The sequence below is a fragment of the Macaca fascicularis genome, chromosome 3, assembly GCF_037993035.2.
Source record: "Macaca fascicularis isolate 582-1 chromosome 3, T2T-MFA8v1.1".
Lineage (NCBI taxonomy): Eukaryota > Metazoa > Chordata > Mammalia > Primates > Cercopithecidae > Macaca > Macaca fascicularis.
The window spans coordinates 16,290,660-16,317,537 of NC_088377.1; the positions used below are offsets into that span (position 1 = coordinate 16,290,660).

Consider the following 26,878-nt stretch of genomic DNA (forward strand, 5'->3'; position numbering starts at 1 on the left):
AACAAATAAAAGAAGTGTAGTAGAACAGCAAAAATGGACCCAATTGTAGATATTATTCAGTCAATGCCTGATAATAACCATGTACTATAATCACACTGGTGCCAGCAGTCAAATTCATAACCCACCACAGCCACATCTGTAGCCACAGTCCAGGATTCTAAAGGCACCAAAGCCAGAGGTTTAACCATATTTGCAGCCATAGCCATAGCCTAGTCCTCCATAGTAGTTGCCATAGTAGCTTATTGTGTCAGGATTTAAGTCTTTAGCCTAAGAGGCAAGAGTAAGTTTTAGTGCATAAAAACACTAACAGTCTTTTATCAGTCTCAGTGTAGGTGTGACAAACCACAGGCACTCCTGACATTCTTATATAGATCAACCTATATTTAAAAATCTCATTAATCTTATATCTTTAGATTAAAAAAAAGACTCCATATCCTGATAAAATTGAGATTTTCTTCTCAGTATGTTATGATGCTGCCAAATAGTTGATAGGCTTTAAGGGAAAAGAAAAAAAATGCTGAGTTCAATGACCTTGCTCACACTGATGCTGAATTTAACCTTTGTAACTATGTTGGATGACATCACGTGGAGGAGGCAAATGCCGTCCTCTTCCCATCATTTTGCTAATAATACCCTTCTTCTTATATGCATATTTAAATCCTAATCAACACAGCTGTGATGTTATCTATATACATCTTCGTAGCAAATACAGTGGACTCTTGCATACCATGGGTTTGAACTGCACAGATAGGCTTATATTAAACAGATTTTCTGCACCTCTGCCACTCCGGCAGCAAGACCAACCCCTCCTCCTCCTTGTCCTCCTCAACCTACTCAACATGAAGACAATAAGGATGAAGACCTTTATGACGATCCACTTCCACTTAGTGAATAGTAAATACATTTTCTCTTTTTTCCTTATTTTCTTAATAACATTTTCTTTTCTTTAGCCTACTTTATTATAAGAATGTAATCTATCATACAGGTAACATAAGCATCTATTAATCAACTGTTTATGTTATTGGTAAGGCTTCTGGTCAACAGTAGGCTATTAGTAGTTAACTTTTTGGGGATTCAAAAGTTATACTCTGATTTTCAACTGCGTGGAGGTTGGCACCCCTAACCCCTGCATTGTTCAAGTGTCAACTGTGATTTATTCTGTACAAACTCCCACCAATCACATATTACTCTGTAGTTTTCCTATTGCTATGCTCTCTTCAAAGTAGTGCCATTTTCTTGCTTGTTTAGTTCCTTCCTCTCCACACCTTAAGCATTCTTTAAAAAGTTGTTTAGTTGATTATCTTGTACCTGCACTGTAATGTAGACATGTTTCTTCAGAGAAAAGAAAAGCATTGAGAATCTTATCAGATTTCAATGTCGTGGGAACGTAGAGTAGACCCAAATTTAACAGAAGGCATGACTATTAATTTTTCTTTAGGGATATTGACTCTGTGTGTATCAAGTACTCATATGTAGACTTAAGTTCTGAAATGCAGACTGAATCTAGATACTATCATTTCTTAAGATGATTAAAAATAATTGAAAATTTTCCTTCACCACTGACCTTTAGGGTAATCCGTGCTTTGATCTGTTATACTTCGGTCATCCACTTTTAGGCAGTGCTAGCATGTTGGCTGAACCATCTATTATCCGGTACTAATTTTTCCTTCTTCAACTGGAAAATCAGCATAAATTTGTAGGTGTATGTTGAGAAAGGAGAGAAAACTCAGCAGAGTGGAAATCATGAGAATCCAAGCCAATTGCTTCTGAAAATTGTTTGTACTTTCAGAACTCCCTTAAGCCCAACCTTATGTTCTCCACCTTCACCTGATGACAGAGAGCTGATGTGTATGCTCAACTTTCTGAATAAGAAGGCTAGAAAATATATCGTTCATAATGGGCAGTTCAAATCATATGATGAACTAAAAGTCATTTTTCCAAAGGAGAATATACATTTACAGAAGAGAGCATAGATTTGCTCCAAAATCCTAAAAGTATGTGCGTGATTCACCTATACAGGCCTGTAAATGCCTCCAGACAGCATTCTTATCAGTCATAGATGCTTCATGCACCATTGAATCTGCCCCTCTATACAGTTTGAACAACAGAGCAATATTCACAGCTGACTATGACCGTTCCAGAGCCTTCTCTTGCTCTTAAGTAACTCAAGACTGAAAGCCATTATATTCCTTTCTAAATGGTAGCCCGTGCCATATACAAATAAAGATTATGTTGCCATGAAAATGTAACAAAGTGACTAAGTATTAGGCCTCTTGCTAAGTGTAAGAGGGGCCAAAGGGAGCAACTTATCCTTCGTTCAGATCACTAGACCGATAAAACTTTCACTGAGTGGCAGATCCCTGAATTTTTATGTAATTTATTTTCTATCTTTGGTCTCTTATGGGTCATTTAAAGATGTCCATGGTAGTTGTTAATTATTGCTCTCTGGTTCTGATCACCATAATACCATCAATATATTCCATTTTATATAATTTATTTTCTATCTTTGGTCTCTTATGGGTCATTTAAAGATGTCCATGGTAGTTGTTAATTATTGCTCTCTGGTTCTGATCACCATAATACCATCAATATATTCCATTAACACGGTATCCTCTGGAATAGAGAGGCAGTCAAGGTCTCTGCAGATGAATTTATGCCTGGACACTGAAGAGTTAGCATTCTTTTGAGATAGGGCAGTGAAGGAATATGATTGGTCTTGCCAGCTGAATGGAGACTGACTCTGGTGTTCTTTATTTGTAGGGTAAAAAGACTGCCAGATAAAAAGTGAATATTAGGTTCAAAGGGATGTGTTTATTGGCTCCAGCAGAGAAACAGCACATCTGACAAAACAGCTATATCTGGAGTCATTACTAGATTAAGTTTATGATAATTCCCTCTTATTCTTCTAAACCTATTTATATTTTGTAGAGGACAAATAAGCAACTTGAATATAGATGTGGTACAGTCATCCCTCTTGAAACTTTCAAGACTTTAATGGTAGTGTTGTGGTTTAAATTGTGTCTTCAAAAAGCATATGTTGAAGTCCTAACCCCTGGTACCCATGAATGTTACCTTATTTGGAAATAGAATCTTTGCAGTTGTAATCAAGTTGAGGTCATACTGAATTATGGTAGATTACAAGTCCAGTCACTGATTTTTTTATAAGAGGGCTTTGTGACAAAACAGAGTTGAAGACACACACAGAGAGAATGCCATGTGACCAAGAAAACAGAAGTTAAAGTGGTATGTTTGTACGCCGAGAAAAACCAAAGATTGCCTGCAGCCATCAGGAGTTAGGAAAAGGCAAGGAAGGATTTTTCTCCAGACTCTTCAGAGAGAGCATGGACCATCCACACCTTGATTTTTAATTTCTAGCCTTCAGAACTATGAGAGAATAAGTTTCTATTGTTTTAAGCCACCAAATGTATGATATGTTGCTATACTAGTCCTAGGAAATTACTGTAGATAGCATTAATCTCTATAATCTTTCTGGAAATAAAAGATTGTTTTTAATTTACTATTTGGTAGGAAGAGGTAGCTCTACTAATTTCTGTTTATTCTTTCCTACCACAATAGACCTCACTCCAGAGACCCAGTGTGCAGATCCTGCCAGTTGTAACATATCTATTTCATGGGGAGAGTGGTGGATTCACTGTGCCCATTATGAAATAGATGAAAGTTCAAACTTCATTTATTATTTTACTTGACCACAATAGGGTATGGAGTCTTTAAAAATTTAGTCTCTGTTTAGAGCCAATGTCTGATAATCTCTAAAAATTCTGATGCTTTACCCTTGTCCAAAGCACTGTCATACTAGTAAATTGGTGCAGATTATTTTGAAGATGACTGAAAGGATGATTTACAGTATCATCTTTTTGTCAATGCTGCATGGATCTTCTTCAACAGACCTGCCTCGCATTCATTCAAAAATTTGTGGGCCTGTAAATTGGCTTAGATGGAGTTGGTTAATTGGTTAATGTCTAGTTTCTTTTGTCTTTAATCTTACAGATTCCATTCATTTCCAAATTTATTTAGAGCAGCAGCATTTTTTTATCCCTTTCAGTGAGTTTGTTTTAGATATTTGTAATACAGCTAGGTGATTTTGTAATATTCTCTATTTCATTCTGGGATCCTTTGTTCTTTTAAGTAATTTTTCATAATTTGTGTAAATTAAGGTTCACTCTTTTTTATTTATTTTTAACTTTTATTTTAAGTTCAGGGGACATATGCAGGTTTGTTACATAAGTAAACTTATGTTATGGGGATTTGTTGTACAGATTATTTTATCACCCAGGTTTTAAGCCTAGTACCCATTAGTTTTTTTCCTGATCCTCTCCCTCCACCCACTGGTAGGCCCCATTGTATGTCGTTTCCCTCTATGTGTCCACCCCAAAGATGAGAAAAAATTGGCAAAAGGTTCACTCTTTGTGCTGTAAAGTTATATGAGTTTTGAGAAATGGATAGTGTCACATTTCCACAAATAAAATATCACACAAAATGGTTTTACTGCCCTAAAAAAAATCCCCTGTGATTTGCCCATTTAATCTTCCTTTCCTGAACCTTTAGAAACGACTTATCTTTTTACTATCTCTATTGCCTTTTCCAGAATATAATATAATTGTAATCATATAGTACATGGCCATTTCACTAATTTGGTGTTTTAATCACAATTTTTATAAAGAGAATAAAATACCTAGGAATAAAGTTAACAAGGGAAGTAAAGGACATCTTTAAGGAGAACTACAAATCATGGCTCAAGGAAACCAGAGAGGACACAAACAAATGGGAAAATATTCCATGCTAATGGATAGGAAGACTCAATATTGTGAAAATGGCCATACTGCCCGAAGCAATTTATAGATTCAATGCTATTCCCATTAAACTATGATTGACATTCTTCACAGAATTAGAAAGAAAACATTTTAAAATTCACATGGAACCAAAATCCGCATAACCAAGACAACCCTAAGCAAAAAGAACAAAGCTGGAGGCATCACACTACCCAACTTCAAACTATACTATGAAACTACAGTAACCAAAACAACATGGTACTGATACAAGAACAGACACAAAGACCAATGGAACAGAATGGAGAACTCAGAAATAAGATCACACATCTAGAACCTTTGACAAACCTGACAAAAACAAGCAAAGGAGAAAGGATTCCCTGTTTAATAAATGGTGCTGGGAGAACTGGCTATCCATATGCAGAGAATTGAAACTGGACCCCTTTCTTACACCTTATAAAAAAATTAACTCAAAATGGATTAAAGACTTAAATGCAAAACCCAAAATTATAAAAACCCTAGAAAATCTAGTCAATACCATTCAAGATACAGGCATGGGAAAAGATTTCATGATGAAATCGCCACAAGCAATTGCAACAAAAGTAAAAATTGACAAATGGGATCTAACTAAAGAGCTTCTACATGGCAAAAGTAACTATCATCAGAGTAAGCAGGCAACCTACAGAGTGGGAGAAAATGTTTTCAATCTATCTGTCCAACAAAGACCTCATATCCAAAATCTACAAGGAACTTAAACAAATTTACAAGAAAGAAACAAACAACCCCATTAAAAAGTAGGCAAAGAACATGAACAGACACTTCTCAAAAGAAGGCATTCATGCAGCAATATGGTTTGGCTGTGTCCCCACCCAAATCTCATCTTGAATTTTTGCATATTGTAGGGGGGTTCAGTGGGAGGTGATTGTATTATGGGGGCGGTTCTTTCCTGCACTGTTTCCAGGGTAGTGAATAAGTCTCATGAGATCTAATGGTTTGATATGGGAAATGTATTTCTCTTGGCTAACAGAAAACTGGAAAGTTCTTAAATATTTGGAAATTAATACACTGCTAAATAATACATGAATAAAAGAAGTCCAAAATATTTAAAAATACATTCATCTAAATGTATTCTAAAAAATGAAAATACAACTTAGTAAAATAGGCAGATGCACCAAAAACAGTACATGAACTTATTTCTTAGAGGAAAATTCATAGCGCTGTGTGTATAAATTTGAAGAAAAGAAAGATCTAAAAACTCCCACCTTAGGAAACCAGGAAAAGAAGAATATGCAAGCCTAAAGCAAGCATAAGAAATATATGATAAAAATTAGAGAAAAAATAAGTAAATTGAAAATAGAAAACTATGCACCATTCTTGCCTCTTATTATTTTCCTTTGTGTATCTCATTGACAGCACCTACATCTCCTAAGTTAATTCCTTAGAGATACGCCATAAATTCTGCCAGTGACAGGCTCTTGAGCAAGATGTGACCCGGAAGAGAGGCAGAAGCTGTATTATTTCACCTGCATTAGCAAGAAGATGCATGATGTTTGGGAAATGTGGGGTTTTTAAAGTCTGTTTCCCTTAGAAACACTCACCTTAATATTATAGGCAGCTGTGACCTTCAGTGTCAATTTATTATGGTTCCTGTAACTTCCTAACTAACTAAATGGTGGCAGTGAATTTGAGTGATTGTAGAAGCCTTTCTTGACTTTTTCTCCTATGCTCTTTCCTGTGGTTTTATATCCATTTATTTCTCAGAGTTAAATCATTTTCTGCTTAAATATACAGAATACTTTCTATTTCCTCAACAAAACATTGAAAGACATCACTCAGGAGAGTAACATACAATATAAATGTGAATTAATGCAACGTGCAATTTTATTGGGTCAAAAAGTCCTTTTCTTTTTTTTCTAAACAAACTTCTTTCATGACAATCATGGGGGAAAAATTTGCCAGCTTATAATTCTATACCCAGTAAAAATATCCTTCCAAATTTAAGGTAAACCATTTTTTTCACGAGAGAAAAGTGGCCCAGCAGATTGCACTATAAATATTAAAGAGCTTTCTCTATGTAGTAGCAAAATGATCCCAAATTAAACAGAAAGACTTAGGAAGGAATGAAAAGGCCAAGAAAAGGTGAAATACATAGCTCAATGTAAATGGCTGGGGAAATTGAGTGATATGAGGAGGATGTCTCTAAGCTGGGATGGATGTAACAGTGCCCTGGAATGGGTTGAAGAGCTGAGGAGGATGGAGGGCACTCATATGTTCTAATGTGGCAGAACAGAACCTAAGGGTACCATAGAGGCTGTCTATGGAGATAAGCAGGGGTGGGGCAGTCCATTGCAGAATGACAGTACTTGAGGAGGGCGAGCACAGGTGCGGAACAATGAAAGTGGTAGCCGTACATAGCAGGGCATTGGAGCATTAGTTGGGTTAGGAGGGCATCCTTATATTAGAGAAGTACAGTGGGGAGGCCAGATTTGGGATGTAGAGTATTAAGGGACTGAGTTCACCCCTGCTTGCACAGGTGTCAGAGACTGAGCAGGACAAAATGGATAACCATGAGGACTGGAGCCTGTGGTAATCATTTGATGTGGGTTGTTGGAGGGCATACAGGACGAGCAGGGTAGTCTTCACAGGCATAGTGGTTGGGACTGCATGGACAATGGGAATTGGCTATGTATTGGAAGAATGATTAAATAAGTAATTCTATCAAGGATCATGGGAGTAGCTGCCTTGATCAACCCTTGTGGCATACAGGCAGAAATCTAGAATGATCATTGTGATTTTAGGTTAGAATCACAGTGTGAACACATGATTTTCAATTTATTTATTTACAAACAAAAATTGTATATACTTAAGGTGTACAACTTGTGTTTTGTTATATGTATACATTGTGAATGATCATCACAGTCAAGCTAATTAACATATTTATCACTTCACATAGCATAATTTCTTTTTCTTCTTTTTGTGATGAGTACAGCTAAGATCTAAAATCTTCTTAGCATATTTCAAGTATGCAATAGAGTATCATTAACTGTAGTCACTATGCTGCCCATTCAATCTGCAGCATTTATTTTTTTTTATAACTGAAACTGTACACTTTCACCAACTCCTTCCCATCTCCCTCTCCCCTCAGCCCCTGGCAACCATCTTTCTATTAATACTCTCTGCTTTTATGAGTTTGACTATTTTAGATTCCACATGTAAATTAAATCATGAAGTATTTGCTTTTTTAAAAATTTATTTTACTTAGCATACTATCCTCCAGGCTTGTCCATGTTATTGAAAATGACAGGATGGCAGAATTTTGTCTTTCATAAAGCTGAAAAATATTTCAGTGTGTGTGTGTGTGTGTGTGTGTGTGTGTCTGAGTGTAAACCATTTCTTATCCACTCATTGATTGATGGACACTTAGGTTATTTCCATATCTTGGTTATTATGAATAATGCTGTAATAAATGTGGGAATGCAGATATCTCTTTAACATCCAGATATTAATTCCCTGAATAAAGGCCCAGGAGTGAAATTACTGGATAATAAGGTAACTCTGTTTTTAATTTTTTGAGGAACAGCTACATTGTTTTCCATAATGGCCTAACTAATTTTTATATACTCCAAAAGTATACAGGATTCCTTTTACTCCTTATCTTCTTTTGTTTTTTTTTTTTTTTTTAGTAGTAACCATTCTAACAGGTGTGAGGTGATAGTTCACTGAGGTTGATTTTCATCTTCCAGATGACTAGTGAAACATAGCATCACTTTATACCTGTTGGCCATTTATATGCCTTCTGTTAAGAAATGTGTATGTAGACCCTTTGATTATTTTTTAATCAGATTGTTTCTTTGCTATTGGGTTGTAGGTGTTCCATATACATTTTGTATATTAGCCTCTTATATATATGGTTTGCAAACATTTTCTCCCATTTTGTAGATTGTCTCTTCACTGTTGATTGAGGCAATCTTTTTTTTTTTTTGAGACAGAATCTTGCTCTGTCATCCAGGCTGTAGCAGTGGTGTGACTGTGGCTCACTGCAACCTCCGCCTCCCAGGTTCAAGTGTTTCTCCTGCCTCAGCCTCCCGAGTAGCTGGGATTACAGGCACCTGCCACCACAACTGGCTAATTTTTTTTTTTTTTTTTTTTTTTTTTTTTTTTTTTTTTTTGTATTTTTAGTAGAGATGAGGCTTCACCTTGTTGGCCAGGCTGGTTTTGAACTCTTGACTTCAAGTGATCCACCTGCCTTGGCCTCCCAAAGTGTCAGGATTACAGGCATGAGCCACCACACCCAGTCTCTCTATTCTTTTTATTTTCTTCTTTTTCTTTTCTAATTGACACATTATACTTGAACATATTTATAGAGTACAATTTGATATTTCAACACATGTATATGTTGTATAATGATAGAATCAGAATACTTAGTATATTCATCACCTCTTGCAATTGTCATTTCTTTGTGGCAAGAGCATACAAAAGCCATTCTTCTAGCTATTTTGTAATACACAATGCATTACTGTTAACCATAGATACTGTACTGCGTAACAGAACACAGAATTGATTCAGTGGAACAATGATTGTTCCATTGGTCTACATGTCTGTTTTTATGCCAGTTTTGTGCTGTTTTGGTTATTGTATCTTTGTAATATGTTTCAAAGTTAAGTAGTGTGGTGCCTCTAGCATTTTTCTTTTTGCTAATGATTATTTTGGCTATTGAGAGTCTTTTTTGGTTCCATATGAATTTTAGGATTTTTTGGGGGTGGGGGGAAGAATGCAATGCATATTTAGTTGGGGATTGCATTAAATGTGTAGATCTTTTTAGGTAGTAGGGCCGTTTTAATAATATTAGTTCTCTCCATTCATGAACACAAAATATCTTTCCATTTGTGTCCTCTTGAATTTATTTTATCAATGTTTTATAGCTTTTACTATATGGACTTTTCACCTCCCTAGTTTTGTTTATTCCCAAGTATTTTCTTTTTTTGTTGCTATTGTAAATAAAATAGTTTTAAAAAATTCCTTTTCAGATAATTTGCTGTCTGTATATAGAAATGCCATTGATTTTTGTATGTTGATTTTGTATCATGGCAACTTCACTAAGTTTATCCATTCTAAGAGTTTTTTATCCTCTCTCTCTTCAGGGTTTTCTACATTTATAATCGTATGTCACCTGCAAACAGATAATTTCCCTTATTTATTTCTGATTTGAAAGGCTTTACTTCCTTTTTCTTGTGCGCTGCTCTGACCAGAACTTCCAGTACGATGTTGAATAGAAGTACTAAGAGTGGGCACTCTTGTATTGTGCCAGATCTTAGAGGAAAAGCTTTCAGTTTTTCTGTGATGATTATATAATGTTAGCTGTGAGCTCTTTATACATGGCCTTTATTGTGTTAAGCTTCTTCTATACCTTTTTTTTTTTTGGTTCTTTATCATAAATGGCTCTTGAATATTATCAAATGGCTTTTTAGCATCTATTAAGATGATCATGTGATGGTTATATTTCATTCTATTGATAATGCATATCACAGTGGTGATTGATTTGCTTATATTGAATAATCAAATAATCCTTGCATCCCAGGGATAAATTCCAATTGATCTTGGTGTATAATCCTTTTAGTGTGCTATTGAATATGGTTTGATAGTATTTTATTCAGGAATTTGGCAACTGTGTTCCTGGATTATACTGACCTATAGTTTTATTTTCTTATGTTGTGTTTTTCTGGTTTGGTATCATGGTAGTTATAATCTCATAAAATAAGATTGGAAGAGGTGCTTTGTCTATTTTTGGAAGAGCTTAAGAAGTATTTGTATTAATTCTTCTTTGAATATTTTAGAGATTTTTCTCCATCTGATCCTGAGCCTTTCTTTGTTGGGATTGTTTTAAGTACTGCTTCAATTTTTTTATTTGGTATTGTTCTGTTCAGGCATTTTATTTTTTCTAGATTCAGTGTTAGTAGGTTGCATGTTTCTAGAAATTTATTCATTTCTTCCAGATTTTTCAGTTTGTTGTCTTATGAGTGTTCATAATAATCCGTTATGCCTTTTTGAGGCATCCATTGCAATGTCTCCTCTTTTATTTATAATATTCTTTATTTGAATCTTCTCTCTTTTTTCTTAATTAGTCTAGTTAAAGATTTGGTCACTTTTGTTTATCTTTTTAAAACACCAACTCAGTTTTTTTTTCAACTTTTTTTCAACTTTTTTGCTCTTCTCTATATATGTTTCTTCTCTAATCATTATTATTTTTTTCTGCTAGCTTTGAGCTTAGTCTTTTTATTCATAGGCCTTTAGGTGTAAATTTAGATTGTTTATCTGAGATCTTTCTTCTTTTTTAATACAGGCACTTATTGCTGTAAACCTCTCTCTTAGTATTCCTTTTGTTGCATTGCGTAAATTTGGGTATGCCATGTTTTTATTTTCATTTGTTTCTAGATACTTTTAAAATTTCCTTTTGATTTTCTCTTTGACCCAGTGGTTGTTCAAGGGTGTGTTGTTTAGTTTCTATATATCTGTGACTTTTTCCATTTGCTGATATCAGTTTCAAACCAAAGTACTTGAAATCAGTTTGATCTTCTTCAGTTTGTTAAGGCTTTGTATGTGACCTAAAATGTAAATATCCTGGAGAACATTCTATGTGCACTGGAGAAAAATTTGCCACCTTCTGCTGTTAGGTAAAAAGTTCTACCCATGTCTGTTAGGGCTACTTGGTTTATAGTGTTGTTCAAGTGAACTATTTCTTTTTTGATTTTCTGTCTGGATTATGTATATTATTGGAAGTGGGGTATTGGAATCTCCTATAGTTATTGTATTGCTATCAATTCACTCTTTAGATCTATTATTTACCTTATATATTTAGGTGCTCTTATGTATTTATAATTGTAATATCTTCCTGTTAAGTTGACCCTTTTATGATTACATAATGACCTTCTTTTGCCATAGAGATAGTTCTGACTTAGTCTATTCTGTGTAAGTAGAGTCACTCCTGCTTTCTTTTGGTTATATTTGCATGGAGTATCTTTTTCCTTTCCTTTTCTTATAGCTTATGTGTGTCCTTAAACACAAAGTGAATCAATTGTTGACAGAATATTGCTGGCTCTTGGTGTATTTTTTGTTTGTTTATTCATACAGTCATTTTATGCCTTTTGATTGAAGAATTCAACCATTTACATTTAATGTAATTATTGATAGTTGAAAATTACTCAACATTTTATTCATTCTTTTCTTTCTCTTTGCAGTTCTATTATACTAGTTATCTTCTCTTGATGTTTTCCTTTATTATTCAATGATTTTCTTTAGTGATCTGTTTGGATCCTTTTCTTTTTATGTTTTACCTGTGTATTACAAGCTTTTATCTTTGTAGTTACCTTGAAATTTGCATAAAGTAGGTTGTAGTTATATACTTTTTTTTTTTTTTTTTGAGGGGGAATCTCACTCTGTCTCCCAGGCTGGAGTGCAGTGGCACAATCTCGACTCACTGCAAACTTCGACTCCCTGATTCAAGTGATTCTCCTGCCTCAGCCTCCCCAGTAGTTGAGATTACAGGCATGTGCCACCACGCCCAACTAAATTTTGTAGTTTTAGTAGAGATGGGATTTCACCATATTGGCCAGGATGATTTTGATCTCCTGATCTTGTGATCCACCTGCCTTGGTCCCCAAAGTACTGGGATTACATTTGTGAGCCACTGTGCCTGTCCATATCCATCTATTTTAAGTAGATAACAACTTAACTTCAATCACATGTAAAATTTCTACACTTTCGCTATCTCCTCCACACTCTTTGTGTTCTTGTCAGAATTTACCTCTTTTTATATTGTGTTCCTATTAACAAATAGTTGTGTGTATAGTTATTTTTAATATTTTTGTCTTTCAACCTTTAGAAGAAAATGGTCAAAAAAGTAACATAGACGTCAACATTACAGTGTTACATCATTCTGTAATTGTGTATACATTTGCCTTTACTAGTGAGATTTATGATTTCATATACTTTCATGTGGCTGTTTTGTATGTTTTCATTTCAGTTTGAAGAATTTGAAATTCTTTAAGCATTTCTTGTAAGGCAGGTCTAGAAGGGATGAACTTCCTCAATTTTTGTTTACTCTGGAAAAACTTTAATATTCCTTCATCTTTAAATAATAGTTTTGTCAAGTTAGTAATCTTGCTGAGCAGGCTTTACTTTAATATTCCTTCATCTTTAAATAATAGTTTTGTCAAGTTATTAATCTTGCTGAGCAGGCTTTTCTCTTTCAGTACTTTAAATATATCATCTCACTATCTCCTGGCCTGCAAGGTTTCTGGTGAGAAATTTGTTTATAGTCTCATAGAGGTTCACTTACATGAGACGTCACTTTTTTCTTGTTGTTTTCTAAAATCTGTTTGTAACTTCTAACAATTTAATTATACTGCATCTTAGTGTAAACCTCGTTAAGTTTAAACTACTTGTGGTTTTTGTTTTTCCTGAATCTGGAAGTCAGTTTACCTCTCCAGATTTGGGAATTTGTTTCAGACATTATTTCTCTAAATAAGCTTTCTGCTCTTTTCTGTCTATTATTTCCTTTTTAAGACTCCCATATTGTGCATATTGATTCACTTTATTGTTTTCTATAAATTCCATAGGCTCGTTCTACTCTTTTTTTGTTCTTTATTTCTCTTCTACTGGGATAATTTAATGACTTGTCTTTGAGTTTCTTGATGCTTTATTCTACTTGTTCAAGTCTGTTGCTGAAATTCTCTATTGTGTTTTTTACTTAATTCATCATATTCTCCAGCTCTAGAAGTTCTGTTTGGTTCTTTTTTGATTATTCATATTGATGTGTTGAATTTCTCAGTTTGTTCATGTATTGTTTTCCTGATTTATTTGAGTTGTCTATTTGTGTTCTCTTAGAGCTTGCCAAGCTTCTTTAAAACAATTATTTTGTTTTATTAGGCAATTTGTAGATCTCTGTGTCTTTGGAGTCAGTCTTCCTTTTTTGTCTTCCTTTTTTTTTTTCTTCCTTTTTTGTCTTCCTTTTATGATGTCATGTTTCCTTGATTTATTTGTGTTCTGTTTCTTGCATTGGCGAGTACACATTTGAAGAAGAAGTCACTTGTTTCAAAATGTATGGGTTAGCTTCTGTACAAAAAACCTTTATCTGTAGGTGGGCATAATGGCTGTGGCTTAATAGGGTGTATAGTGGGTCCATGCACTTGCAGAGGCATCTGTTCTGGAGGTAGGCAGGTGTGCTAACTCTATGGCACTAACTTACCATTTAATAAGAGTATTTAGATAGACATGGAATAAATATAATTATGAATGTCTGTCTATAAAAATATATATGCATTGGCCGGGCATATATATGGTGGCTCAAGCCTGTGATCCTAGCACTTTGGGAGGCCGAGACGGGCGGATCACGAGGTCAGGAGATCGAGACCATCCTGGCTAACAGGGTGAAACCCCGTCTCTACTAAAAAATACAAAAAACTAGCCGGGCGAGGTGGCGGGCGCCTGTAGTCCCAGCCACACAGGAGGCTGAGGCAGGAGAATGTCGTGAACCCGGGAGGCGGAGCTTGCAGTGAGCTGAGATCCGGCCACTGCACTCCAGCCTGGGCGACAGAGTGAGACTCCGTCTCAAAAAAAAAAAAAAAAAAAAAAAAAAAAAAAATATATATATATATATATATATATGCATTATACATGCATATGCTGCTTAGCTTAGCTACTGAGAAATCCTAGGAATAGCAGCCCCCCAATAGCAATGTATCTACAGCCCAGATCTGAATATTTAAACACTCCTCTTCATTAAAAGTAACTAAATCTCTTTGAATTGTTGATTGATACTAGTTATGTGAGCAGAAAAGCTAAATGGTAATATTGGACTATATCGTTGTTCCAAAAGAAGTTCTAAGCAATTACGAGAACATACAGGATGTGTCAAAAATGACACAGGAGCAAGCATGAAAAATTTCCTACTGGCCAAGTCTTCCATCATTTGAGCATTAAATAAAACACAGTATTTTATTGAATTATCTTGTGACTCATTTAATGAATATAAATCCATGAGTATTTACAGACATAGACACATTTAGGATAACCACACGGGAAGAGAAAGAAGCCTTTTCTTATAGTGAACAGCCAATTACTGAAAGTAGAGGGGACAATAGATTTATACAAATCACCATTTGGCAACCAACATAATAATCAGTTCAGTCAAGAAACATTAATAGGTGTTAAAACTTGTTGGTGAAAGCTTGATGAGAAGTAAGATATTTATATAGTTTCAAAATAATTCCTTGTAAAATATTTATTAATCATAAAGCAGCAGAGTGTCTTTACAGCGAATAAAGGTAGAAGCCAGCACTATAATCAAATAATTAAAGTTAACATTTTTTAGAAATCAAACAAATCAAAATCATATACTATTTGATGATATGTAATGGGCAGAACACAGCCATCATTGCTGTGATATTCCTGCCCCAAATATAAAACCTAAAGCTAGTTATTAGTAAGCAGAAGACAAACCCAAATCAAGAAATACTCTTCAAAATAGCTAATCTGTGATCCTCAAAGGTATCAGGGTGGTGAAAATCAAAGAAAGACTGAGGAACTATTCTAGACTAAAGAAGACAAATGAGAGACAATTAACTAAATGTAGCCTGTGATCCTAAAGTATGTACTTCTAGTGTGAATGATATTATTAAGACAGTCTGAGAAACTAGAATGTGGTCTGATGAGTTGGTGGTAGTAACCTATTTCTGTTCCTGTTTTGATGGTTGTCTTGTGGTTACAGAGGAGGATGTCCACATTTGTAGGAGATACACACTTAAAAGTGTTCCAGGGTGGTGGGGCATCATGGCTGCAAATTTATCAAATTGTTTAGGGAATAAAATATCTTTTTGAATTTTTTTCAACTTTTCTGTAAGTTTTATTTTATTTTAAAACAAATAGGAAAGTACAAAAAAGTCAGTATTATTGAACAAAATAACAGGATAGAAAAGAATGTGTAAAAGTCTATATCAACAGATGCAGAAAAAGTGTTTATTGGCTGGGCGCGGTGGCTCACGCCTGTAATCCCAGCACTTTGGGAGGCCGAGGCGGGCGGATCACGAGGTCAGGAGATCGAGACCATCCTGGCTAACACGGTGAAACCCCGTCTCTACTAAAAATACAAAAAATTAGCTGGGTGCGGTGGCGGGCACCTGTAGTCCCAGCTACATGGGAGGCTGAGGCAGGAGAATGGCATGAACCCGGGAGGCGGAGCTTGCAGTGAGCTGAGACTGCGCCACTGCATTCTAGCCTAGGCAACAGAGCTAGACTCCGTCTCAAAAAAAAAAAAAAAAAAAAAGTGTTTATTAAAACCCTAAGAACAATTTAAAATAACAACTCTTAGTAAGCTATAAATATATTACATTCTTGTTCCAATAAAGTATACTTATAAACTACTGGCAGCAAATATTCATAATGATGAAATATTTTGAATTGTTCTTCTTGAGATGACAAATAAAATGAAAATAACTGATAAAACAATCTCTCTCCAGTGTTGTTCTGAAGATAGAGTCTAATCAACCAGGCAAGAAAAAGAAGTATAAGGTATCATTTGTGCATATGAAGAAATAAAATTATTATTATTTGAAGATAAAAATGTAAAATAATCTATAAATAAGCTGTTTAAATTAATAAGTGACTTTATCAAAGTTTATGTAACAGTAAACATTTTCTTCACTCTCACATGTTTATGGGCTGTCTGTGATTTGGGTGAACAAGGCTGAGTTTGGCAAAAGTGGTGGGTTTGATCTATATTACCCTCCTCTGACTTGGATCAGTATCTGCTCAATTCATTTTTTTTCAATATGGAAAACAGAAGTGCAAGTGGTCCAGCCAGTTGTGGGAGATATGCCGATTAGTCTCCCTGTGGGAAGCAAGTCAGGGGATAGGGAAATACATTTTGTCCATGTACACTCCATCACTTATGAGGTCACACAAGTTCCGCAGCTAAGCCAACGATAATTGAGAAAGGAAATATCCTTTCATGGAGGTCAGGGAGGAAAGAGTGAATATTTGAGGAAGGGCAATTTATTCTGCCACAGATACAATTTTATGGAGGTGTAACTAGAATATTGCAGATTTACAGAGTATAAAATTTTCAGGTTTTGCAGATACTCTACAAAACAGTTTCCCGAAATGGTTTTACTATTTAATGCTCTTCAATCTCAACAACAAAAGTTATGCTACCCGTTTTTTTTTCCCTTTAGCCATGATGGTAGATGTGTAGTAATTTCAGTTTGCATTTTTCTGAAGTCCAATGTAGTTGAACACCTTTTTATATATCAGAGGCCGTTTGAAGGTATTGTCTCTTGGTGAAGTGATGGTTCAACTCTTTGTTTTATTATTGAGTTGTATAAGATAACTAATACTAGTATAACATAACAAAATTCTTTACTCTTATACATCAGAATTTGACCTTATGTTAAAATGTCTAGTTTTGTTCTCCTGGTAACCTGATAAACTGATATGTGTCAAGGACATTACAAGAACCATTGCTTATGATAAAAGTGGCTCCTGGTTAGTAAATTGCATCTGGACAGAGAGAAGCCAAATGAGATGTGATCTAGCTACTTCTGTTGATGACCCAGAGAAGAGAAATGAAAAAGTATAGAGACCAGTGACATCAGCCCAGAGATGCAGCCCATGCGGTACAGGTCAGAGACAGCCAAAAGATAGGCTCACAGAATATGTCTATGGGAATCAAGTTGTTAATTGCAATGGGAAAAAAATAACACAAAAAATGAGTCTGAGACTTCTACCGGATAGGATGTGGATGTTATTAATGGCCGCAGGCCACCTAAGTGCACAGATTTATATGAGTGCAGAAAGAAAGGGCATATGGTCCACTTTTATGCACACATCATTTCTGCAGGAGAAAAACTGTAATAATTTATCTTTCTCTTTTCTTCTTTCTCCTTCATACTTTCAATTAAATACATATGATATACACACATATGATGAAAATAAATGAGGATAAATGCAAAACAGCATTCTGTGCAATTAAAAAATAAAGACATAGTAAAATTTAAGAAATGTAATGATGATGTGATATTAAGAAATACACTTACTATCAATTGTGAGACATTCCATGAGCTTTTGGATAATTAAATTGAAACGTGTTGGATCCCTATTTGTGGCAATACCCACAGCCGTGGTCAGAGCCACAGCCACAGCACCAGCCACCGTAGTATTTGCCATATAGGGGATTGTGGCAAGAGTTAAGGTTTAGTCGAGAAACTAAGAATCCATTTCCTGAGTTCAACAGTTGCCATCTGCAAATAGGTTTTTATGCATCACCAGTAGAAGGTGGGGATCTTAAACTAGAGAAAGTTTGGCTTCATATTTCAGATTAATTTGCACTTCATATTGGAAAACATCCACATGCATTCATTTAGGTATCATCTGTAACTACTTTCCCACTACAATGGCAGAGTTGAGTAGTTAAGACACAGATCACGTGGCCTGCAAAAATCTAAAATATTTGTTATCTAACTCTTTTCAGAGAATGTTTGCCTTCCCCTGGTTGATCTATCAAATCAGAAGTATTGGTTAGATACAGGCAGAACCAGAAGTGCTGGATTATAGAAGATACGACTAAACAGTTTTCTAAAATTCAATTATTTGCCTCTTGTTTCACTATTCACTATACTTTTGTGTTTTCTGTCTCTTTCAGCATCAGTGACTTGTTACAGTCTGTTGCAATATGGCCATATGTATTACTTTCATTGTTTTAAATAGGCCTAGAACCTTAGAGCTGGCTATTTCTGTACTCCAATCTTTCATGCTATACTTGTTGTTGTATCTCATTTTCCACAGATAAACCTTAAAATAAATTATGATTATTATTTGTACACAATTGATATTAATTTATATTTTCAACTAATTTTATTCTTTTGTGAATGTCTACTTTTATTCTGTGTAACTTTTCTTCTTCCTAAACAACTCTTTTGTTTCTTATAATTTATACTTGGTAAAAATAGATTTTCTCACTATGGTTTTATCTGAAGATTTTCATTTTAATTTATTTTTAAAATGTTATTTATATATTTATTAATATATTATTTATTTTGTTTTATTATCTGGATGCTTTTGATTGCATGAAATTCTAGATTGGTAGTTGTTTGTAATACATCCTTAAAATGTCATTACATTTTTCTTAAACTTCCTTTGTTTCTTTTAAGGAGTCTGCTGTCAGCCTTTTTGTTACTCTGTAGGCAATGTGTTTGCTTTCTCTGGCTAAGTAAATGTTTTGGTTTTGCATTTAATTTTTAGCTATTGAGTTACTCCTAGATGTGACTTTAATTATTTTCATTCTTGGAAGTGCAGAGCTTTTATAATACATAGGGTGATGTCTTTAAACAGTTTTGAAAAAGTATGTTTTATTTTCTTTTCAAAAAATGGCTTCTGTCACACTTACCTGCTGAACTCCAATTACGTGTATGTTTACTGTTCATGAGGCCTGACATCTTTAAACTGTCTTCAATATTTTACATTCCATTTCTTTATCTTTGCTTCAGTCGCGCAGTTTTTATCAACCTAAGTTAAAGCTTAATAATTTAGATTTTCTGTGACTAAATCTATTGAGTTTTTAATCACATTACTAACTAGAATTTAAATTTGATTACTTGGTGATTTTTTTCTATTTTGTTATTTATTTATTTAAAGACAGGGTCTCACTCTGTCGGTCACACAGGCTCCTGAGTTCAAGAGATCCTTCTGCCTCACCTCCTGAATAGCCAGGACTACAGCCACATGCCACCATGCCTGGCTAATTTTCTAAATTTCTTGTAGAGATGGGGTCTCACTATGTTGCCAAGGCTGGTCTTGAACTCCTGACCTCAAGCAATCCTGCCTCCGCCTGTAGAGGATATTCCTTTGTGTCTTTTAGTTAAGGGTACTTCTTCTTGACAGGTCCTGAACTCGTGACTATTTCCTCCTCATCACCTTGATATGGACTTGTGTCTTCTTTTCAAATGTTTCTTACTCTCTTAGGAAACTGAACCTTGCAACTTCAAAATCTGGAAAATATCTCAAGGAGAAACTTGGCTCTCTGTTAAGCTCAGTATTCTCTCAGTACATTGTTTTTTGAGACGAAGTCTCGCTCTGTCACCCAGGCTGGAGTGCAATGGTGCGATCTCGGTTCACTGCAAGCTCCGCCTCCCCGGTTCAGGCCATTCTCCTGCCTCAGCCTCCTGAGTAGCTGGGACTACAGGCGCCCGCCACCACGCCCGGCTAGTTTTTTTGTGTTTTTAGTAGAGACGGGGTTTCACTGTGTTATCTAGGATGGTCTCGATCTCCTGACCTTGTGATCCACCCGCCTTGGCCTCCCAAAGTGCTGGGATTACAGGCATAAGCCACCGCTCCCGGCAAAATTTGGTATAATTTAAAGCACTATTTGTCTGCCATGTTGATAAGCCAGAATGTCATTATTAGTGCTGACATGTTCAATATGATAATGCCTTGTCATTCTTTATATATACACTCTTATACACATATATATGAAAATATGAATATTTAGAATGTTTCTCTACACACACATATATTTAGAATGTTTATATTTAATATTTAGAATGTTTCTCTCTCTACACACACATATATTAAAAACATGCTTTGATATTATAAGTTTCTACATTGACATTTGTAATCCATCCTTAAAATGTTATCACATTTTTTTCATTAAATATGTTGATGTACATATATAAATATATAAATTGAGAAACATTTCACTGAGGTAGAGCCCTAGTTGATATATTCCAATCACTGGTGTTGCAAAAGACACAAGCCGTACAAATATGTAGAATTTTAAATTCTCTGATGTGAAATACAACTATTGTTGGAGAAAGTAGCCATTTTTTAGATTGACAGCATAAGCCAACAGAAATGATACGAGAGATTAAAGGAGATGTGTATATATATTCCTATGTTACATGAGCAGTGTTAGAAAAGAGCTGCCTTTCTCTCTCTCTTTCCCTCCCCCTCCTGCCAACAGCCACTCACAGGTGACTAATTGCACACAAATACAAACATAGGTGCCAAACTAATGGTGATAATTTAGTAGAACTGCAGCAAATTTAATCAAATTTTACATAGTGTTATAAAGATAATACAATAACAAAAGAAAAACTTTTCTATAAACTATCACACAATCCAATTGGTAATGCTGAATAAAAATGGCCATGTTGAATTTCATTGATTTTTTCTAGGACAGTTTAATGTATAGTTGGTATTTTTGAAAACATTTAAAAATTTCTCCTGTGAAGACACTTGGAGATAGTGCCAGTAAAAGAGACGGTTATGCCAATAAGCTAAGCAGCCCCGGATTCCTTAGTAGAAGCTATAGGACCAGCATCTTCTACAGCACAGTGAGGGGCAGCAGCTGTAATCATGGCCACCATAACCACAACAGTAGCCACGGCCATAACCACAGCCCAGGCCACTGTAGCCATAGCCCGGGCCACAGTAGCAGTTACCGCAGTAGCACATTATATTAGGAATGGAGTGTTCAGTTGAGGACCAGGAAGTAGGTATCTTTTGTGTGGATGTCCCCATCTGCCAAGTTCCTTTTTCTATGCCCTCGGTGGGTGGAGAAAAGCACATGCGGTGCAGTGTGACAGATCTTATTCATTCACTTCAGACAACATCATGATTCCCTTAATTATTGGCAAAACAAGGCCCTCATAACTGAGATAATTTGGTTCCTATGTCAGAATTCCATGATCAATTTATGGACCTTTAAAATGAAACTTTTATTCTATTTTCAAGGTTCTGAATCACTCTGTAGCCTTTTGAATACATGTGATTTGATGACATGGTGTGATGCAAATAATGAAAATCGGTATCCCATTTGTTTTGTTCTGTTTTATTTCCATTCCTCCATAGGAATAAGTTTTTGTTTGCTTTTTTCACTTATGTATGTGCCTTTTCCTTTTATATGTATTACTTCAATCTTTCCTCAAAATAAATGAGCATTTTACGGACAGAAACTGTGTGCACTCCGTGTTTCCTTTTGTCATCCCTTATGAATGTGCCAGAGAGGTAACTGTAAAACACACCATGGTTAAGTTGGTGCTCCATCCTCAACTCTGTGTCTTCTTTTCCGGGGGTCATGTTTGTGCTCACAGATGCCCTGGCTACAGCAGTGACATGTCTCTTAAAAGTATATGGGTAGCATCAGAGGGACCAAAAAGTGACACATTCCTTTTTTGTTTCCTCAGAGTTTAGCTGTTACCTGAAGTATTGGTGGAAATAGAAGTCCTACAGTCATGGAAAGACTTTTGTGTTGTTGTTGTTTGGTTTAAAATAGTTAGTGAAATTCACTAAATTATAATTCATATACAACAGAGTAGACCTATTTTCAGAGTACAGGTCAATAAGTTTGACAGTCAAAGAGAGAGATCAATATAAATTATGTATCATCACTCCAAATATAGCTATTGGGAGCTTTCATAAGAGGGAAGAAACTTCTCCTCTGATTTTATAGTTGCCGAACTCAGGTTTCCTCTGATCCCCCAAATACTGTCAGTTATACACTAAACATTTCGAGACAGTGAACACTGAACATAATTATCACTGAACATCGAAACTAGTGACGGGTGCATAGGTACGATGAAAAATCTTGCTTTTCCCCCATGCTTCCAATTAAGATCACTTGAGACTTCAGAGAGAAATTCATATAGCTTTGCCAGCCTCTTTCACTCATCTGATTGTTACTTATTTGTTACGAACCATGTGCCAATCATTTTAAGACAATATGTTATGTGACATCCAGTATTGTTCTTGTGTCTCCTCTTGTCACTCGCTTTCTCATCTATAGCATGAGATGCTATAAATGGCAAAAAGACATTGGAGAAGTTTTTCTTTTGAAATTTGGAAATAAATCAGCATTTTTCTTCATCAGGTCACATATATATCTAGTGTTATATGTATTGCATATTTCTTCAAATAATTAAGCTAGATGTTCAGGTAGCCAAATAATACTTAGCACTTATGTTGAGCACTCAGAATTTCATGAATAGTATTGAGTTTTTAAATCCAATGATGGCTAAACCACTATTGGGAAAAACATTGTAATTTATTAAAAATCAAATAGAAAAATTTTGAAGCATCTTTTGCCTAAGTAATATCTTATTGCATAAGATTCTGTTGTCTCATTGCCATTTCCCAATGTATGGGGATTCTTAAGGACAAGTGGAATAAATAGACACATTTACTGTTTGAGGATTTCAAAATAAAAATAAAGGAGCTGTCAGATGTGAAGAACAGTGGAATAAGAGGGAGACAGTGACTCAGTGCATTCAACACCGTCCTGGTGAGCTGGTGAACAACAGATCCTTTCCAGAGAATTTTAACATCAAATATCAGGCAGTCAGCAGTCACTCAACAGGGGATTCTATCTATACTCTACAGGTCAGCCAGATGACATGAGGTGTGAAGAGCGAATTACCTCTCTTCTGAGGCACAGTGCTAAGTAATTCAACCAAATCTTAGGGTGTTGAGAAATAGACAAACCCAGGGGTTGTTATATATAGTGATAGGAAAAAGACTATTTTGCTAGGCAAAAATGTCATTAAAAATGTTCTTACATGAATGTAAATTGGAAGTCTGACCAAATGTAGCACTGGCTGCTGAATCACATAAAAACTGGATTACACATGACCTTAAGTGAAAGGAACTGATGTCCAGATCCTTAAATTTTCAGAGCCATTAAAACCGCAGGAGATATCAAAATCTCTCTATTCCTCTCTCTCTCTGTCTCTCACTGCTTCACTCTGATAAATGCATACACACACGCACACAAACAGAAAAAGCAAAAATAATAGAAATTAATATAATAAAATTTACAGGAGCATTGTAAATTTATTTTCATACTGCTATGAAGATACTACCAGAGACTGGGTAATTTAAAAAGGAAGTTTAATTGACTCATAGCTCCGCATGGCTGGGGAAGCCTCAGGAAACTTACAGTCATGGCATAAGGCAGAGGAGAAGGGAATTCCTTCTTTACAAGGTGGCAAGAAAGAAAGATCGAGACAGTGTGAAGGAGGAACTGTCAAACACTTATAAAACCATGAGATTTTGTGAGAACTCACTCACTAACATGAGAATAACATGGGGAAAAAACTGTTCCCATAATCCAATCACTTTCCATCGGGTCCCTTCCTTGATACATGGGGATTATGGGATTACAGTTCAAGATGAGATTTGGGTGGAGACAAAGAGCCAAATCATATCAAGCATACATTTTAACATAAACTTTATTTTCTCATATGAAAGATATGAAAAGAACATATAGGCCGGGCACAGTGGCTCACACCTGTAATCCCAGCACTTTGGGAGGCCGAGGCCAGCAGATCACCTGAGGTCAGGAGTTTAAGACCAGCCGAACCAACATGGTAAAACCCCATTTCTACTGAAAATACAAACAAATTAGCCAGGCGTGATGGTGGCAGGCGCCTGTAATCTCAGCTACTCAGGAGGATGAGGCAGGAGAATTGTTTGAATCCAGGAGGCAGAGGTTGCAGTGAGCCTAGATCATGCCACTGCACTCCAGCCTGGGCGACAAGACAAGAGAGACACTCTGTCTAAAAAAAAAAAAAAAAAGGAAAAGAATATATATGAAGAGGAATAATGTCAATCCAAAATAAAGAGTATAACTTTTCTGTAAATTGTAAGACATCCCATTGATTTCAGTTAATCAAAATATAGCATGCTGAATTTGAATTACATTTTTTTTAGTAGTTAGGGATGAAATTAGTATTTCCAATGTGGGTATAGAGGAGAAGTCAGGAAGCACAAAAGGAAGAGTCCAGCAGGTTGAGTTGCTCAAGGGAAACCCTGACAGAGTCTGTACGGCCAGAATATCACACTGCTAGAACCAGCCCAGAACCAGGGACAAGGCATCAGAGAGTTGCCATTTCAGCTCATGGTGTCCGAAATGGAAAGTTCAGTAAAGAGAAGGGACTCTGTTTCTTCAGACTGAATGTCACCAATCACGCAGTTCAGGGACTTTTCAATCTTCTGTTGTTGGTTGCACAAGCCATGAATAGTGCTGACTTTATAATTCAGACTAATCACTCAAAATATTAGCAACTAACTTACATTTGAATTTAAGTATCCTTGTAGGTAATGTATTAATGTATTTTTCACTTGTGTTAACAAGTAATTGCAGCTTATTCTTTTTAAGGGTATTTTAGTGTAGCCCAATCTTATTGTATTGTGTTAGCCCAAAAAAGTTATCTTTTTGCACCAAAAAAGTTACCATTATCTACATAACATAGAAGTTGTTGATGGAAAAGTTGTAAGAGTTGATTGATGGAAAAGAGCTGCCCAAGGCCGAATTCTCCATGTCTCCTGCAAGCAGATTCCGTAAGGTAGTGCCTTTATATACAACGTCGTCATTTGGACAATGAGACTCTGGACATGGATATAGGTATATGTGTGCACAGTTTCCATTTATCTTATGCTCCCAATTGAGTTAATGTAATTCATTAAAATAACATAGTTTTTTTATGTTCCATCATCTAAGCAAATGACATTTCATCATTTAAGTGATATTTATTGAGGGCCTACTATGTGCCAATCACTTTTAAGACAATGGAATATATTACTTCTATTATTGTGATAACGTGTCCCAATAGGATGTTTTCTCATTGATAGCATCATGTGCTATAAGATGTAGCAATGTTGCAAATTTTCACTTGAAAATATTGAAGTATCCCAAAAGAGGTATATTCAATTGAATTATTTTAATTGAATATATCCAAAGTTGGAATGATGAACAGATACCTCTGAAATATTTACATCAGGACAATAGGGCTCTAAATCCCCATAACAAACGAAAGTATAACACATGGTTGGAATCTGCCGATAAAGTAGTTATTTCATCTGAGGTATTTGAGTCCACAAATACTAAGATAATAGGTTCATAAATAAAAGATAAGTTGCACACAATATAGTAAATTCACTCAGACCTATTCAAATGCTGACACTAAAACCAAGAAGAGTGGGAATAAAACACAAGGTATTTTAATAGAGAAACAGAAATATTCATGAAGTTGGACTAGTCTAAACATCGTTGTCATCTTGGGATGCTCCAAAGATGGTGTTCTTTCTTTTTCTCATATTTTCTTCTTTCCCATTCCATTTGCCAACACACCAAAATGCAAACACTCACATGCACAATAAACATAATTAAAATGGAACAAATCAATATATTTTCAATGAGATGTTTATTAAAAGAAATTTTTATATCTTCTCACATAAGTTGATCAAAAATCAGCCATTTAATGACAGTACAATAGCAAAACAAAGCTTTTAAAAAATCTGTGAAACATGTCAAATGATTTCAATAACTCTAGATGAGGCTTGCAGAATCTGACCTGTTTTTTCTTCCAGATACTTAAGGATGCTGTTGACATTTTACAATAGAAAAATGAATTACTCATATGAAGAATTATAAAGGCAGATTTAGGAAGTCCATGTGGAAGAGACCACTAGGTTGAGTTGCCAGATATTTCTCAGTAGAAGCCACAGGACCAGTATCTTCCATAGCAAGATGGGCGGCTGCAGCCATATCCATAGCCGCCATAGCCATGGCCATAGCCACAGCCCAGGCCTCCATAGCCACGGCCATAACCACAGCCACAGTCATAGCTACAACCCAGGCCTCCATAGCCATAACCCAGACCGCCATAGTAGCTGACGTAGTAGCACATGGTTTCAGGAGTGGAGGATTTGGTTGAGGAGCAAGGAACCAGTTTCTTTAGTTTGAATATCCCTATATGCCCAGGTCAGTCCTTTTATATACACCCTCAGTGGTGGGTGGGACCCATCACAGGACTTGTAGGTTGCATATTTTCTATTAATTTGTATTAGTATACTTCCTGAATATTTGTTTTATTAAACAATGTGAGGCCTTTATAAACAAGATGACTTTGTTATTGTGTCAGCCTTCTCATGATCAAATCATATGCCTTTAATGTGTTTTTCTTATTCTTATTTTAAAGCCCTTACTCACACTTTGTTTAGCTTAAAATATTTGACAACTTTGTGTCAAATTTAATCATTGAGTG

The 26,878-nt window shown here is 35.5% G+C and overlaps 2 protein-coding genes across 2 annotated transcripts; both read right to left on the reverse strand.

The window, feature by feature from the left end:
* Positions 1 to 114: 114 nt before the first annotated feature.
* KRTAP20-3 (keratin associated protein 20-3) lies at positions 115 to 7,210 on the reverse strand. Its single transcript, XM_045389888.1, is given in 2 exon segments — positions 115 to 267; positions 7,151 to 7,210. Coding segments are annotated over 2 exon segments (213 nt in total).
* Positions 7,211 to 26,165: 18,955 nt separating this feature from the next.
* Positions 26,166 to 26,579, reverse strand: LOC123572265 (keratin-associated protein 20-2). Its single transcript, XM_045388012.1, has one exon. The coding sequence runs from the start codon at positions 26,519 to 26,521 to the stop codon at positions 26,324 to 26,326; it is 198 nt and encodes a 65-aa protein (XP_045243947.1). The 5' UTR covers positions 26,522 to 26,579; the 3' UTR covers positions 26,166 to 26,323.
* Between the last annotated feature and the right edge of the window lie 299 nt (positions 26,580 to 26,878).

Bases quoted from the DNA above. Each gene is read 5' to 3' on its own strand.
- LOC123572265 (XM_045388012.1), bottom strand. From the start codon at position 26,521: ATGTGCTACTACGTCAGCTACTATGGCGGTCTGGGTTATGGCTATGGA.